Here is a 14,692-nt window from a genome sequence, read left to right on the forward strand (position 1 = left end):
TTGCAATGTCAATGTTTAAGAAGCGGCCGCCAGGCGGCCCCGCCCAGCGCTGCGATGCTGGCGGGCTCAAGCAGCTGGATGGGTGGGGACAGAGCAGCACAGGGGCTCGTGGGCGTGAGGGGAGAAGCCGTGCCAGGATGAGGGGACAGAGATGGCTCGAAGGGCATGAGGGGGCCCTGCTGCCTAGGGTGGATGAAACACAGTAAGAAAAGTGCTTACGTCAGCTCAGACCCGCATGGCATGGCTGCTGTCGGCGCCCCGCGGGGATTCAGACGGGGATTCAGACGAGAGGGGGTTGGCTGGTGGAGTCGGGGAAGCGGGGGAGGTGGGAGGGCTTGGGGTGGCGCATTGCACTGGAAACAGAAATGAACAGGGGCGTGAACAGGGGCGGTGGGGTGGGAGGGGTGAGGAGGCCGGGCACCCGGAGCAAGCGCGGCCCCTCTTCAGGGGTGGGAGCCAGGCAGGGAGGCAAGCAGAGAGGGGAGCTGAGCTCGGGCGCTTGCTCAAGCTGAGGCAGAGCTGCCCTCATTCCCAGGGCGCCAGGGAGGAGAGCGTGGGGTCCCAGAGGAGACCTGCCCCAATCCAGGCTCCTCGAAGAACCAGTGCGGCTGGGGGCTTCCCCTCCCACCTATAACATGGGGAGATGCCCGCACTTCTCAACTACTGAGAAGACAGAATGAGGGAATGGCACTGTTTACACGGTGATATTGCGAATGATAACGATTAATAGTGCAGTAAAATCACACTCATCCAAATCATCAGGCCCCCACTTAATGAAGAGAAAGCAGCGAAGCAGCCACCATGGTGATCAATTCCGTGCAAATGGAGGCTTCTGGTTGGCGTAAAGAAGTTCTGCTCGCTTAGGGCTCACGAACAAGGCCCCACTATCAATCTGAGACTCTCTTTTCATCAACCCGCAAACAGTCATTACAAGCCGTAAGGTGGGGATATTTGAATCAATGAGATTTTACTGTATCATCATTATTATTCCATGTGGAGAGCGGCAGGGCGGAAGGACAATGAGGAGGGGATCGTGTTACTACGGACAGTTCCAGGCACTCTCCAGACCCTCGTGCATCCTCAGCGAGGAGGGTGGCAGAGAGACCCCCCTCTCACAGAGAACCCTGGGAAGAACCACACCTCAGCCAGGGTCGCTCTGCATATCCTCCAAGGGCCGAATCTCAGCATTGCACTTGCCAGTTCCTGGCCCCCCAGTCGCGCCCCCCAGGCCTCCTCACCCTCCCTGCCTTCTGTGCCAGAGAAAGGGCCACTGAATGGGTATGCACACCCACGCAGGCAGGTAACACACGTGGCTCTTGCGTGACCATGAGGCTGTGTCTGTCTGCACACAACATAGTGTGCATTTTCACAGTTTTACTCACATTGCACACAACTCAGATGTGTGTGTGTGTTTGTGCACTTCCAAACCTGGGGTCTTCCACATGACCTAACACACTTGTATCATCACATACAAAGAGACTCACAAGCACGTTCAAAACTCTCATCCGTATGCACATCCAAGCCACTGACTCAGTGGTCAGTTATCTGGCAACGCCACCTTACAACACAGTCACAAAACCAAAACTGAGCAAGGAATGTCTCATTGGCACCATGGTACCACATGCCCGCAGTGACGCTCTTATGATTTACTCCTGGGAGAGCCCCTTGGAGTTCGGTGACTCTCATTTACACAGAACTTCACCAGGTATTGACTTGCGGGGTTTCTAGCCCACAGGAAATTGGAAATAGGGAAATCAGAAGACAGAGAGGAAATGGGAGGTCCACTGATATCGATGAGAAGGCACAGCTGAATAGAAAAAATACTTAGTAAAAAGTACTCATAATAATCTGACGCAGGACAGGCTCCTAGGGAATATGTGAGTGCTCATTTTGCTATAGTGGGTTGTATCATTGGATAGAGAACCATATAAAGAGAGTGAAGGTATACCCACATCCTGGGAGGACAGATGCCCTCAAATAGAGGGAACTGTATCTCTCAAGAGAAATGGTGGTTCCCAGTGCATTAGGGCAGTTGAGCATGTCAAACCCTCAACACTGTTGCAAGTATCTCTGAACATGGCCCTTCAAGCAATGAAGACTGACTGTCACTGTGGGCCCTAAGGGGAGGGGGAAAGAGGTATTGAATAGATGGAACCAATGTAACTGTGTGGGCAATAGAAGTGTTACACAAGAGTATGCAAGGATGGATATAAGACATGTAAAATTACACCAAAAATATATAGGGGCTGATAGGCTAAAATGTAAATCATAATGTAAAACATAAGATAACTAAAAATTTAGAAAATTGTATAGTCTAAAATATAAACCACAATGTAAACACAAATGTTACCTTGTTTGAAAGCTATTCTCTCAATATCTGTACATCAGTTTCAGTAAATATAGTATGAATATGTAAAAAGATTATTGCTGTGGAAGGGAAAAGGTTTTATGTTGGATATGTGGGAGTACTGTATATTGCATATATAAATAACTGTGATCTAAAACTCTTGTGAAGATAAGCTTAATAATTAGAAAAAAGAAAAGAAAAAGATAGGACGTAGACACTGAGGAAAAGACGAAAGTAGTTGTCTTGCCAGTTTGCATACAGGGCAACACTTATCGCAGTGATGAAAGGCAAAACATCAAAAACAAAGCTTTTGCATTTTAAAATTTTTTGATACCCCAATTTATTTTTACTGTAATTTTTCCAAGTTAATATGTATTCTATATCTAACCTTTAAACTCATTGCTATATTCCATTTTACTATTAATGGAACCTGGCAATATATTGAGCTTCATTTTTCAGGAAGTTTTGGATCACAGAGAGGTTCGACAATGGCAGTGGAGGAATACTGGTGTGGGATGTTATTGACAGGGGACACATGGTTGGCAGGGAGTTCTCCAGGGCATATATCCAGGGTACATAAAAATGTTTGGATATTTTCATAGTGGATACAATTAAAAACAACAACTGATGGAGTGCTGAGTTCCTAGCCAGGGGAGCTCTATCACAGTCTCTAAAGGAACAGCAACAATCCCCCAAGTGCAACGGCAAAGACCAAAAAAGAATGAAGATCCAACAATGAGCCCTTGATACTAATGACTGCTTGTGAGCCTGTGCACCTGAAATAAGAACATGGCCTAGAGCTGCAGGGTGCCTAAGAGTTACCTTCTGAGAGCCTCTGTGTTGCTCAAATGTGGTCAGTCTTGAAGCCAAACTCAGCATATAAATGCATTGCCTTCCCCCCAGCGTGGGACATGACTCCCGGGGATGAGCCTCCCTGGCGCCAAGGGATTACTACCAAGGCCCAGCTGATGATGTAACTAGAAAATGACCTTTAATAAAAGGGTCAACTAGGACCAGCAGAATATCTCAGTCTACATATAATACCAGGAGTTAAAAATGCTTTTTGACTTGGATCAAGGGGGAAATGGAAAGTACAAATGAGTTTATATGGCTATGAGTCTCCAAAAAGAGCCAGGAGGTTACCAGAGGGGTTGCCCTTATGCACACCTCAGCAGAGTCCCAGAGACAGATAAAGTAGATACAACTCCAGGTATTGGTTCTTCTGAGGGCTACAGAGACCCACAGGTTCTATGGACATGGCAGATGGAGTTCAGTGCCATGTCAGTTGGCCCTTCTTTGGAGTTTGTGTTTCTGTGTGATGGAGCTGGACTCAGATGTGAGCTTTTTTCACAAGCCTCTCCTATTACTTTTACCAGAACTGTAGTTGGTGCTGGGGTTTAATATATACCCAGGGGATCTGAATCTCTGGACTGACCATATGATAGCCAGACCCTAAGCCTCAACAGACTTCAGCTCCTACACTCTGGTTTATTGGACTTACCCCACTCAGCTAACATGGAGTTGAAGAAGGTCAGCTACCACACCATGGAGCCAAGAGTGCCTACAACTGAAAGCAGGAGGATTGCATCCAGCATCCATGTGGAATCTAAGCCGCCTCTTGATATAGATGTGGAGTGGACACAACCATTCCAAGGTCCACAGGATGGAGGAATAGAATATGGATTAGAGTGGACTTACTGATATTCTATTCATGAACTATTATGATAAGTAATCGAAGAAAATGTGGCATTGGTGTGGAGAAAGTGGCCATGGTGGCTGCTGGGGGTGGGGAATGGGAGGAAGAGCTGAGATGTGGAGGCGTTTTCGGGACTTGGAGTTGTCCTGGGTGATGCTGCAGGGACAGCTACCGGACATTGTATGTCCTTCCATGGCCCACTGGGTGGAACGTGGGAGAGTGTGGGCTATGATGTGGACCATTGACCATGATGTGCAGCAGTGCTCAGAGATGTATTCACCAAATGCAATGAATGTCTCATGATGATGGAGGAGATTGTTGCTATGGGGGGAGGGGTTGGGTGAGGGAGGTGGGGGATATATAAGGACCTCATATTTTTTAAATTTAATATTAAAAAAATAAAGACCAAAAAAAGTACTCATAATAACTTTAAAAGTAGAACAGTTTGAGAACAATTAGAGCAGCTATAAACCTATACCCATCAGAGCAACCGAAAGGAATCCCTATAACAGAGACCAGCAAAATCATGATATTTATATGATACTAAATGAGTGAGAAACAGCTAATTTATGTTAAATCTAATCTCATCAAGGTAGAGAAATACTAAGTCTATATTAGGAATCTATCCATCAAAATAATTAAAATTCCCTTAAGCAGCAGCTGTGTGTTAGACAGATAAAATATTTCAATATGTGTGGTCCCAGGTACTGCCACACCTGTATGCACCAAAAATTGGTCACACCCATGAGACTACTCTCCTCCCCATCCTGCACTTGCCCATACACAGATATATGTTCACAAATTTGGCAATATGTCCACTCCTAGACACAAATGCTTTCTCGATTCCCCTACTACACAAAAAGCCAAGCATTCATAAAAAATGGACTTATACTTCCACCCATACATTGCACAGCTACATACAGACACCTACGCTCCAACACCTTACCTAACGCCCCTTGTATTCCTAAGTAACGGTCTCCACGCAACACCCATATTCTGTGCACATATACATGCACACATATATACTACTAATTCATACTTAGCCACACACCTGAAGACACACAAATACCCACGTCCCCTGTACAAAGTCTGCACATGGCATTCTTGCCACACATACAAACTCAGGCAGGCCCCATCCTCCCACATCCGACATTCTTGAGGGCACACATACTGTGTGTGTTTATAAACATGACACCCTGCTGCCTCAACCACGACACCCATGCGCTCACTCGTGCCTGGGCACAGGGCACCGTCTCCCGTGCCTGCAGTGCACGCCCTTGGGACCTGTGCGCTCGAGCCTGGTCATGCTGCACCCAGCGCTCTCTCCCCTGACCCTTGCGTTCCAGCCAGGAACCTACCCGCACTGCTGGGTCTGGCATAGCTGCAGCCTTGAGGGTCGCAGCCATGGGCCTGGGAAGGCAGGGGCATTTTTCAAATAGTTGGGGTTTTGGCCAAAACCAGGCGACCATGAGCTTTTAGCGCACAGGCCCTGCAATGCCGGCCCCTGTTCTGGGAGGGGGAAATCTGATAGGCAGGGGTGGGTTTTATTTTCATGGAAACTTTGGCTGGGGAACTGTAGGAGAGAGAGCCAGGGGCTGGGTCTGGGGCAGAGCAAAGACTTTTAACACAGGGCTACGTGCTTTATCCCTTTGAAACAGGAAGTTGCCTTTTGCCCAGAGCATGTGGAATTTGATCTTCGGGAAGTTCGAGTGCATTTTGTAGCTAGCCTCCTGGGAGGTTCAGCAGCCGCCTTCTCGCAGCCAAACTGCTTGCCGCAGGATGGGGCTCTCTGAAGCCTTCTCTTCCCCTCAACTCCAGCCCAGCTGACAGCCGTGCTCTGAAATACCTCCAGGCCCTTTCCTGGGCCCCCCCATTCTACTGCCCATGGTACCCTACCTGCCAGTAGGCTTACCCAAATCCCCTTTGTCGTCTAGAGCCCTCTGGTTTCTGAAAATATCTATGTTTACAGTAATTAGAAAAATAACAAATGGTTTCTATTTCCACTTCAGTATTGCTCTTCTGGCCGTTAGCAACACCACTTGCCTGTCACTGCTCCTACAGCTGGCAGCCACCTACTGAGCACTTATGGAGCACCAGGCACTGTGCGAAGTGCTAAACCCAGATGGTTTCCAACCCACTCACCACCAGAACTGGAGGCAGGTAGTTTTATTAAAATTTTGCATATGATATAATGGAGACTCAGAGAGCCAGGATTTGAACTCTCATCACCAGAATGAAACACCATCCCTTCCACGTGTATCTAGCCTCGATCCTTACCTGCTTGTTGCCCAACTCTTGCCCAGGTTGCTGAACCTGTTGCCTGCTCACCTGTCTCTCGCTCTCTCTCCTCTACCAAAGCCATCCCAAATCAAGGCTCCCTTTAGGCCTGTCCCTCTTGACTATGGCCCTCGATCCCACTTGGCCTCTCCATCCTAACCACCTCCTGTCTTCCCCGCCTCCAGGGCTTAATCACTGTCTCTCCTCCACCTTTAACCCTCCCATCCACACAGAATATCTTCCACTCCTCAAAGCTCGATTACACATCAGGGTGAGGAACAGGGAGTTATTTCTTCATGGGTGCAGAGTTTCTGTTTGGGATGATAGAAAAGTTTTGGTAATGGATGGTGGCTACGGTGGCATGACATTGTGAATGTAATTACCACCATGGAATCACAGTCTTGAAAGTGGTTGAAATGGAAGATTTCGATGGTGTATATACGTTACCCCAATAAAAAGAAATGAATAAACAAAAAGCCCAGTTACACTGTCTTCTGTCCCAGATGAGCTCTCAGGCTGAGTGGAAGTTAGTTCTATTGCCTTCGTCCTGTCAAGGTCTACCTGGGGCCTACAAGCATTTGTATCGATGTGAAGTCGGCCCCTCATACTAATCTTTTCTTAGCAGAAAAATGGGTCTGGGTACATGGCAAAGTGGTGACTGTCCTGTACTGAGCTAGGCTGTCTGCAGCACCTTCTCTTTTTATTCTTCCCTGCATGCAGCAAGGCCGGAGGGTGAAAGGGCACCCCGGAAAACCTAGCCCTTCCTCTGCACCTGGTAATCCCTTCCCTTCTCCTCTCTGCGCCTTCCCCTGACCTGCCCATGCTGAGCGGCCCCGTGCCCTCTGCAAGGCCTCCGGCTCGTCCTCCCTGCAGCTCTAAGCTCCAGGGGGTTGGCAATCCTGGCTCCTCTGCATCCCCCTGGGCCTGGCACAGGGCCTGGTGCACAATAAACGCTCACCCTGCCCCTGCCCTCGCAGTGCCGGGCTTCCTACCCACACCTGGTCAGCCGGCCTCCCTGGGGCCTCCCTGGCGGAGCAAGGCCCAGCCCCTCTCACCAGACAGCATGCGGCCCCTGCGTGAGGCCTCGGTTGCCAGGGCGCAGGAGATCTCGATCCGCTTCTCCTGCTCCTGCAGCTGGCTCTCTGAGTCCTGGGACACATCCACAGCGTCCCCCTCGCCGACGGGCACCACGTTCTGCATGCTGAGGAGGCACAGACACACAGACACAGAGGGACAGGATGGTCCGCTTGGCCTGGGGGGCAGGGAGCTGCAGACTGAGCTTGGCGGGGAGGGCCAGGGGCTGGCGAATGTGCAGTCTCTGGTTCCCAGCAAGGCTGTCCCCAGGGACCCTGGCAAAACCCACGAGGGGACCTTACCCTGAACATTTCCAAATGAATTAAAAGGTTCAAGTGACCGTTCAGGGTAACCTCGAAGGGGGAAAGAGGTCACCAGAGGGCAACCCAGCATTTGTCTCGCTAAGTGCATGAGCACCCAGAGGCAGCACTCCTGCCCCTGCCCGGCGCCTGGGCCCAGCCTGGGCCCTGAGCCGCTGCCTCCATTTGCGCCCCCTGGGCAGGCCCAGGGCGCAAGGACCTGGGCCAGGAGCATGAGAGTCAGTGGCACGAGTGCCCAGGTGTCCAAGGTGCCAGGGAGGGCCCAGGAAGAGGACATCCCCCAGGCCTGTTACCTGGATTTGGCAATGAGTGTCTTGATCCTCTCCACCTTCTTCTGCTTCTCCTTCAGCTCCTCGGGGCTCAGGGGCACGTCGGGCTCCAGGTCAATGTACCGTTCGGGGATGTGCACTTTGTCTGGGGTGGAGAGCTGTGGGGGGGCTGGGGTCACCGCCTGCACCCAGGGCCTGGGCCTCCGCCTCCTGCCCCTCCCGGGCCCCACTCACCTCCTTGTGGATGTCCACATCGTAGTGCTGGGGTTCCAGCTCCATTTTGCGCAGCCGGGCGATCTCCTCCCGCGGCGTCTCGTAGGTCTGCCCGCCAGGCTCCTCTGCCCGCAGGGCCGCCTCCAGGTTGGAGATGTCCACCTCGTGGATGCTGCGGTGACGGCGCACCTGGGGACAGCACGGTCATGTCCCCACTGTCCCCACTGCCGGCAACACCTCCACTGCTGCGGTATCTGCGGGTGACGCTGACCTTGCCGCAGTGCTCACCACCCAGGCCCCAGCACACTCCAGCTGGCCGCCACCCCACTGCTCCCCCTTCCCCTGACTGCTGGGCCCCCCTCTCTTCTGCTTCCCCACGGCCTGCAGGTAAAATCGCCTCAATAGCTCTTGTCCATACCTGCACCCTCTATTTACATTCGGTGTCATATGTTGGGGGCAGTTGAATCATTTTGACTTAAATGGATCTCTAATTGTTTCATATTTTAAGAAGTGCAACCCAACTTCTAGAAAGGTAAACTTTTTGAAGGCAGGGCTTACGGTTTATAGTTTTTCTGTCTTTCTGAAATATAGTGGAAAGAAAAATGAGGCAGGTGCCTTGGGCTATTCCCACCTCTGCCTTCTGAACAGCTGTGTGGCCTAGCAGTCACTTAATTTCTCTTGACTCTGTCTGCCTATCTATAAAATAAGGATAACAATTCCCAATCTGGTGTTCAAAAGATCACACGAGTTGAATATGGCAGGGATTTGTGACTTGTGTTGCACTATACAATGGAGACTATTGGGATCATCTTCGGTACCAATGCTGAGCACATAAAGATGCTCTAGAAACACTTACATGTGGTGGCTATTTCTGGGTTGTGGATTTTTTTTTTTACTGTGATCTATTAACTGAATTTTTTAATAATTCGTTTCAACCAAAATAATCAAGTCATTTTTGGTGTGTGAGCTAATTTTCTTTAAACACAAAAAAAGGAAACACTGTTGAAGTAGTTCTTTTGCTCAGTGGAGAGTCACCTCCCCTGTGCTCCAATCCCCTGCTCTTGACCTCCCCGGGCCGCGGTGCTGGTACCCCGGGAGTGGGCAGCGCTGGCGGATGGCAGGCCCAGGCCTGCGGGCAGCTGGGAGGACGTTACCACTTTGTAGGTGGGGCGGGCGCTGGCGTCCGGGGCGGGGCTGGCCGGGAGCTGCAGGCTCCTCCGTTTCTCCTTCATGGAGCCGCTCTGGTGCCGCCGCATGCGGTCAATCTGCTCCTCCACGCTCATCTTGACCTTCCCCTCACCTGGGAACACTGCGCTCTTGGGCCGTTCTTGCTGCAGTGGGAGAATGCGGATCTGACAGGTGCCTCACCCCCACTCAGCCTTAAAATCCTTTCCATTCACCCCACTCCCTTAAAATCCCTCTCCCAGGGGAAGCCTGCCTGGGTCAGCACATTTGACTCTGATAATTTCTTAGATATCCCTTTATCTTTTGTGGTAGATTGGCTTATACACCTGATCTTAATCCTCTATCCCTATGGATGTGAACCTACTTAAAAGTAGGACCTTTTTTTTTTTAGGAGGTACCGGGGATTGAACCCAGGACCTCCTACATGGGAAGCAGGTGCTCTGCCACTGAGCTACACCTGCTCCCTGGGCATCTTTTGAAGACGCTGTTTTCAGTTCGGGCAAAGCCCACCTGAACCGGGGCGGGTCTTAATCTGTACCCCTGGAGCCCTTTGTGAGCTGAGGAGGGCTGGACGGTCAGGGAAGGCCACAGGAAGAAGCCCGAAGTCAGCAGAAACCAGAAGAGCTGGCACCGGGAGAGAACACTGCCCCGTGACAGGAGGCAGAGACGCGAGCCAAAGAACCCCGCGGACTGCGGCGGGCCAGCCCCAGAACGCCACAGACTCCTGGGGGCCCACGTGGCCTGCTGACACCTTGAATCCGTGAGGCCACAGCCGCTTGCTGTTGAAGCCAACTCGGGGTGCGGGCTTTGTCGAGGCGGCTGGCTAGCTCAGACATCTTTCCTAGGCGAGTCTTCCTTGTCCCCCACCTCGGCTCCCTGAAAGGGAACCCTCCTCTGGAGCCGCTGTCGGCCCTCCTCCCGCGTTCTACCTTCCTCCCTGGCGCTGGTTTCCTTGAGCAGCAGAGACAGAGGGGCACACACGCCCAGGCCCGGGGCTCCCGGCTGAGCGCCGAGCCTGCGGTCGGTACGCACCCGGGAGGACAGGCCGTTGGCGAGCCCGGCGGCACTCCTCCTCACCACCAGGGACGGCGCCATCTCTTCATCGGTGGGTGACTTTGTCCGAGGGGGCACAATGCCAACTGCAGGGGGACAGAGCAGACAGGGGACCTCAGGAGAGCAGGAAGGCGGGCACAGAGGAGCCTGCTGCCCACAGAGAGGCCTGGTCCCACCAGCGGTGGAGATCAAAGGCCCAGAGTGGTGAAACTCTCTTGGGCTCCTGTCCCCATCCTTCGGGGAGGATGGGACAGGAAGTACCTTTGTTTAGAGCTGCCTGCTTCTCCGCCTCCACCTCTTGCCTGGTGGGCACGAGGCTGATGTCTCGGGGGGTGTCCAGGGCTGACGTCTGGTGGGGGTCTTTCTTGCTTTGCTCGTAGCTTGCCTTGGGCTGGGAAGAGAGGACGAGAAGACGGCTGATGCTCGAGGGGCTGCCAGGCCTTTGGCCCCTGGTGAGGACTCTGTTTTGCAGTGATTAGAGCTCAAGCCCTTGAAGACACAGGGCAGAGGGCACATCTGTGTGCCGGCTGGGAAGTGGGCAGGGAGGCACTGGCACCTCCAACCCATGCCGCCTCGAAGCCGGCCATCAGAGAGGTCGACCTGACTGGTTCACTGCGTCCAGCTGATGAATGGCTGGGGCAGGAGGCTCCAAGGCCGAGGGTCTCTGAAGATTCTGTTAGGATCCCATTCAAGACTTGAGCAAACAGAGCGCAGTGGGCTTTTGTCCCAGGATCTGCAGGGTGAGGGCGAGGGCACTCAGCCTGTGTGCTCACAGAATCAGGGACTAGAAGGGCCCTCAGACGTCCTGTGAACCACCGTCTCCCCCTGCACAGCTGAGGAATCTAAGTCTCAGGGAGAATACAATACAAAGAAGGCCAGGCTAGAAAGTTCAGCTCCAGCCCAGCTGGAGAGCATGGGTAAGCCCCGGCGCCTTCAGCCATCTGTGAAATAGACGTGCTGCAACCTGCTCTGCCCACTCACAAGGCTTGTGCATATGATCAGCAGCTGAACCCAGATGAGGACCAGGGTCTTTCAACCTTAGGCACAGGACGCCTTCTACTCACCACACAACCTCTTCCAAGCCTAACTGCACATCTTTTCTGGATCTTGGCTAGGGATCCAGGCAAGAGAAGGGGCCTGAATCCTCTAAGCAGGAGCTCATCAGACCCAAGGAGGAGGCAGAGCAAGGCAGACAGAGAGCAAGATGGGAGGATGGGGGCCCGAGGGGGGCGGGACATAGCAAAGGATTGGATGGTACCTGGGGAGGTCACCCCATCTCCAGTGACTGGTCATGCTGGTGGTGTGGGGCGTGGGGGGACATATCACCACCACCCGCAGCCATGAGCCTAGGGGTGGGACAGGGCAGCAGTTCCTTCCCAACAGGGGACGGAGGGTCCGTGAGACGGTCTCAGCCATCCCTCCCCTCCCTGATCCTGGAGTCCAGCCGGCAGAGGGCCCACAGACAGTGAGCTGTGGGACAGTTATCGGAATGGGGAAAAGGGCTCCTCTGTCCACTGCCCTGCCTTGCCCTCGTCTGGCCTTTGTCCGTTTCCCTGCCCCCGCCCTCCGGGACCCGAGGGTGTGCTGGGTACCTGACCCCTGGCTGTCTCGCCACTGCGGTGCCAGGAAGGGGACCTGGGGTATGGCCAGAAGCGGCTCTCGCTAGGGAGTGGAGGGACGGTGGGAGGAGACTCCAGGGGTACGTAGGCTTTGGGGAGGGGAGGCCGAGGCGGGCCGGGTTCCTGAGGCAGAGAGGAGCCAGAGCGTTAGGAGGAGCAAGAGCAGCCACTGTGAGAGCAGGAGAGAAGAGTGTTAGCAGGAGGCAGGCGGCACGGCTGCAGGCCTGGCAGGCCCCTGGCACCACTCGACTCCCACCCCTGGCCTGGATGGAGACCCCAGAGCTCCCTCTCTGCTGGTCTCCAAGGCCCTCCTCCACTGCGTCCTCACCGTCCACCCCTCCCCACTGCCCCCAAACACAGATTCCTCCGAAGCTCCCTCTTCGTGGCCTCATCATCACATGGGCACATTCCCACCCTGTCCCTTTTTCCCCCAAATCGCTCCAATTTTTCCTTGTTCCTCTACCTACCAAATTCCTGATGGCCGAGTTTAAGTCCCCCCTCCTTTCCTGGCCAGTGATCTCCTCCCCCACCCCTCTTTGGAAATCAGGGCATTTACCACCGGAATCAGGTGGCTCAGTCCTGAGACATGCACTGTCATGCTCCGAGGGCCAGCTGTTTACCATGAATTGGCCTTGACTCCACTGGATTCTGGGCTCTTCAAGTGAGGGGCCTCGTGGCATGCATGCAAACCTTTCTGAGAGGGCCTCATACCATTTCTTGCCCACAGTAGATGCTCAATAAACACTTGCTGATTGGCTAGGAAACTGCTTCCCCCACTGACATGCAACCCTCTTGTCCCCAGTACAAGACTGGATTTAAATTCCTATGAAGTGCTTGGTATCTTCATAGCCATCCTGGTCCTCAGGAAGACACTTCCCTGAGAGGGAGCTAAAGAAGACAGATGTAGATGACAGGCACAGGGGAAATCTGGAGGGAAGGACACAAAACTGGCTGTGAGAATGACTGCCTTAGTTAGAAAGCTGAAGCCCCTGGACCAGGCACCTCTGGGGTAGTGACGGACACCAGATTTGTATAATTGTAGGCAAATGAGGATCTGGTTCCCGCCTCCCCCCACCTACCTTCTACTCCTTTTCTCAGCTTACCTCATTGGAGCCAGGCTTAGTGGGTGACCCCTGAGAGCCAGACACCAGTGAAAAGGGGCTCAGGGGGCTGGTGAGGCTGGCGGAGCTGAGAGGGCTGGCGGGGCTGTTGGAGCTGTAGGTGGCCGAGGGACCAAGTCCTCCTGGGGGAAACAGAAGGGGTGAGAGAGGAGGGGTGGGGGTGGGGTGTGACCTGGGGTGTGGCTGGGCCTGCAGGTGGAGGTGGCAGGGGAAGAGCCAGAACCAGTGGGGCGGGAGGGCAGGTTTAGCATCTTGGGTCCCCTCGGGTGCAGGGGTCACAGGCAGCCATGGAGAGGCGTGTGGGCAGGGAAAGGTGGTAGACAGAAATGACTCTGCTGCCGCCTGGATGTTAAGAGTCAGGCTGAGGTCCCAGCGCTTGAGGAAGACAGCAAGGCCATGCTCACAGATCAGCGATGGCCCCTGTGCTTGGGGGCTGGGGAGGCCCAGGTGCTCTCTGGCCTTTTCCAGGGAGGCGGGGCAGAGGATCAAGGTCAATGGAGACTGAGCTATACCTAGGAGGGAAAAAGGAGCCCGACCTGCCATCCTGAGGCCCAGGGAAGATTCTGGAGCCCCGAGAAGGTCCTGGCTGGCTCCGAGCCCAGGTGTAAGGCCTGGAGAGGGGTGAGTTGGCAAGTGTGGAATGGAGGCCACAGAGACCCAAATGTTTCTGGTGAGGCTAGGAAGCCCAGGAGGCTGGCGGAGGAGGCACCCACCTCGGTGCTTGGCCGTGTCTGTGCCCCGGGATGGGTTATTCTTCCTCAGCCCCTCCATCACATCCTGGATCCTCCAAATCTCCTTTTGGATTTGCCGGTTGAGCACCTCATTCTGAAACAACCACAGAGAGAGTCAAAGGAAGCAGATGCCCCAAGGGTCCCCGTCTGCTCGCCTCCATCAGGCCCATACCCCTTTGGGACGGCAGGAGGCGCCACCTTCCTCGTGGACAGCCTCTGCTCCTTCAACATCTACAAAAACAGCATCTGGAACTGCCAGAGAGGAGAGGACTGTGTATTATATATAGTAAAGAGCCCCTTGAGATAAAAACGTAGCCTTAGGACCAAGATAGAGTGAGAAACGGCCCTTCTGAGCTTCCCCAGGGAAGAGTGAAGTCCCCTCTAAGTGGACATTTCACGGCAGCCTATTTTCCAGGGGGCAAGAGCCTCCCGTTGACTGTTTTCCTTCATATCCAAACAGCTCTTTTGTAGTACACACACCCAACATATGCATAAATACTCATGACCTATATTCAATGAAATCCTTTCATTCTACTTACTGGAAAGACAAGAGCTGCCATTTACTTCGCCTCCCCTGGTGCCAGGCACGGTGCTAACTGCTGTGCATAAGTGAATGCATTTAGAGTGCACAACTCAGTGAGGCCAGAGCACAGCTGTCCCCACTTCAGAGATGAAGAGGAGACCTGTGCCCTGGATCTGTGTTCCGTTGAGTGCAACCACCATTTGAAGCTGGGTCTGTCTGGCTCAAAAGCTGCTGCCCTTCACCACAACACCATCCTCCTCGTAA

The 14,692-nt window shown here is 53.3% G+C and overlaps 1 protein-coding gene and 1 non-coding gene across 44 annotated transcripts in view; both read right to left on the reverse strand.

Annotated features, from left to right (window-relative positions):
• PLEKHA6 (pleckstrin homology domain containing A6) overlaps nt 1-14,692 on the reverse strand; it is a 144,031-nt gene that overhangs the window by 4,292 nt on the left and 125,047 nt on the right. For 19 of the 43 annotated variants that reach the window (XM_058275013.2, XM_058275012.2, XM_071207665.1 and 16 more), the window contains 10 exons: nt 13,888-13,999; nt 13,157-13,296; nt 12,027-12,176; nt 10,696-10,825; nt 10,414-10,520; nt 9,351-9,527; nt 8,218-8,385; nt 8,008-8,141; nt 7,376-7,521; nt 220-353 (listed from right to left, as the gene is read on the reverse strand). In XM_058275013.2, the coding sequence (XP_058130996.1) occupies nt 226-353; nt 7,376-7,521; nt 8,008-8,141; nt 8,218-8,385; nt 9,351-9,527; nt 10,414-10,520; nt 10,696-10,825; nt 12,027-12,176; nt 13,157-13,296; nt 13,888-13,999 (1,392 nt within the window). In that variant the 3' untranslated portion in view covers nt 220-225. The remainder of the gene's footprint in view (nt 1-219; nt 354-7,375; nt 7,522-8,007; nt 8,142-8,217; nt 8,386-9,350; nt 9,528-10,413; nt 10,521-10,695; nt 10,826-12,026; nt 12,177-13,156; nt 13,297-13,887; nt 14,000-14,692) is intronic. The other 24 variants (XM_058275019.2, XM_071207667.1, XM_071207668.1 and 21 more) reach the window with 3 other exon arrangements.
• TRNAG-CCC (transfer RNA glycine (anticodon CCC)) lies at nt 9,771-9,842 on the reverse strand. Its single transcript has one exon. It is a non-coding gene; the product is annotated as a tRNA-Gly (tRNA).

Source organism: Dasypus novemcinctus, chromosome 13, assembly GCF_030445035.2.
Source record: "Dasypus novemcinctus isolate mDasNov1 chromosome 13, mDasNov1.1.hap2, whole genome shotgun sequence".
Taxonomy (NCBI): domain Eukaryota; kingdom Metazoa; phylum Chordata; class Mammalia; order Cingulata; family Dasypodidae; genus Dasypus; species Dasypus novemcinctus.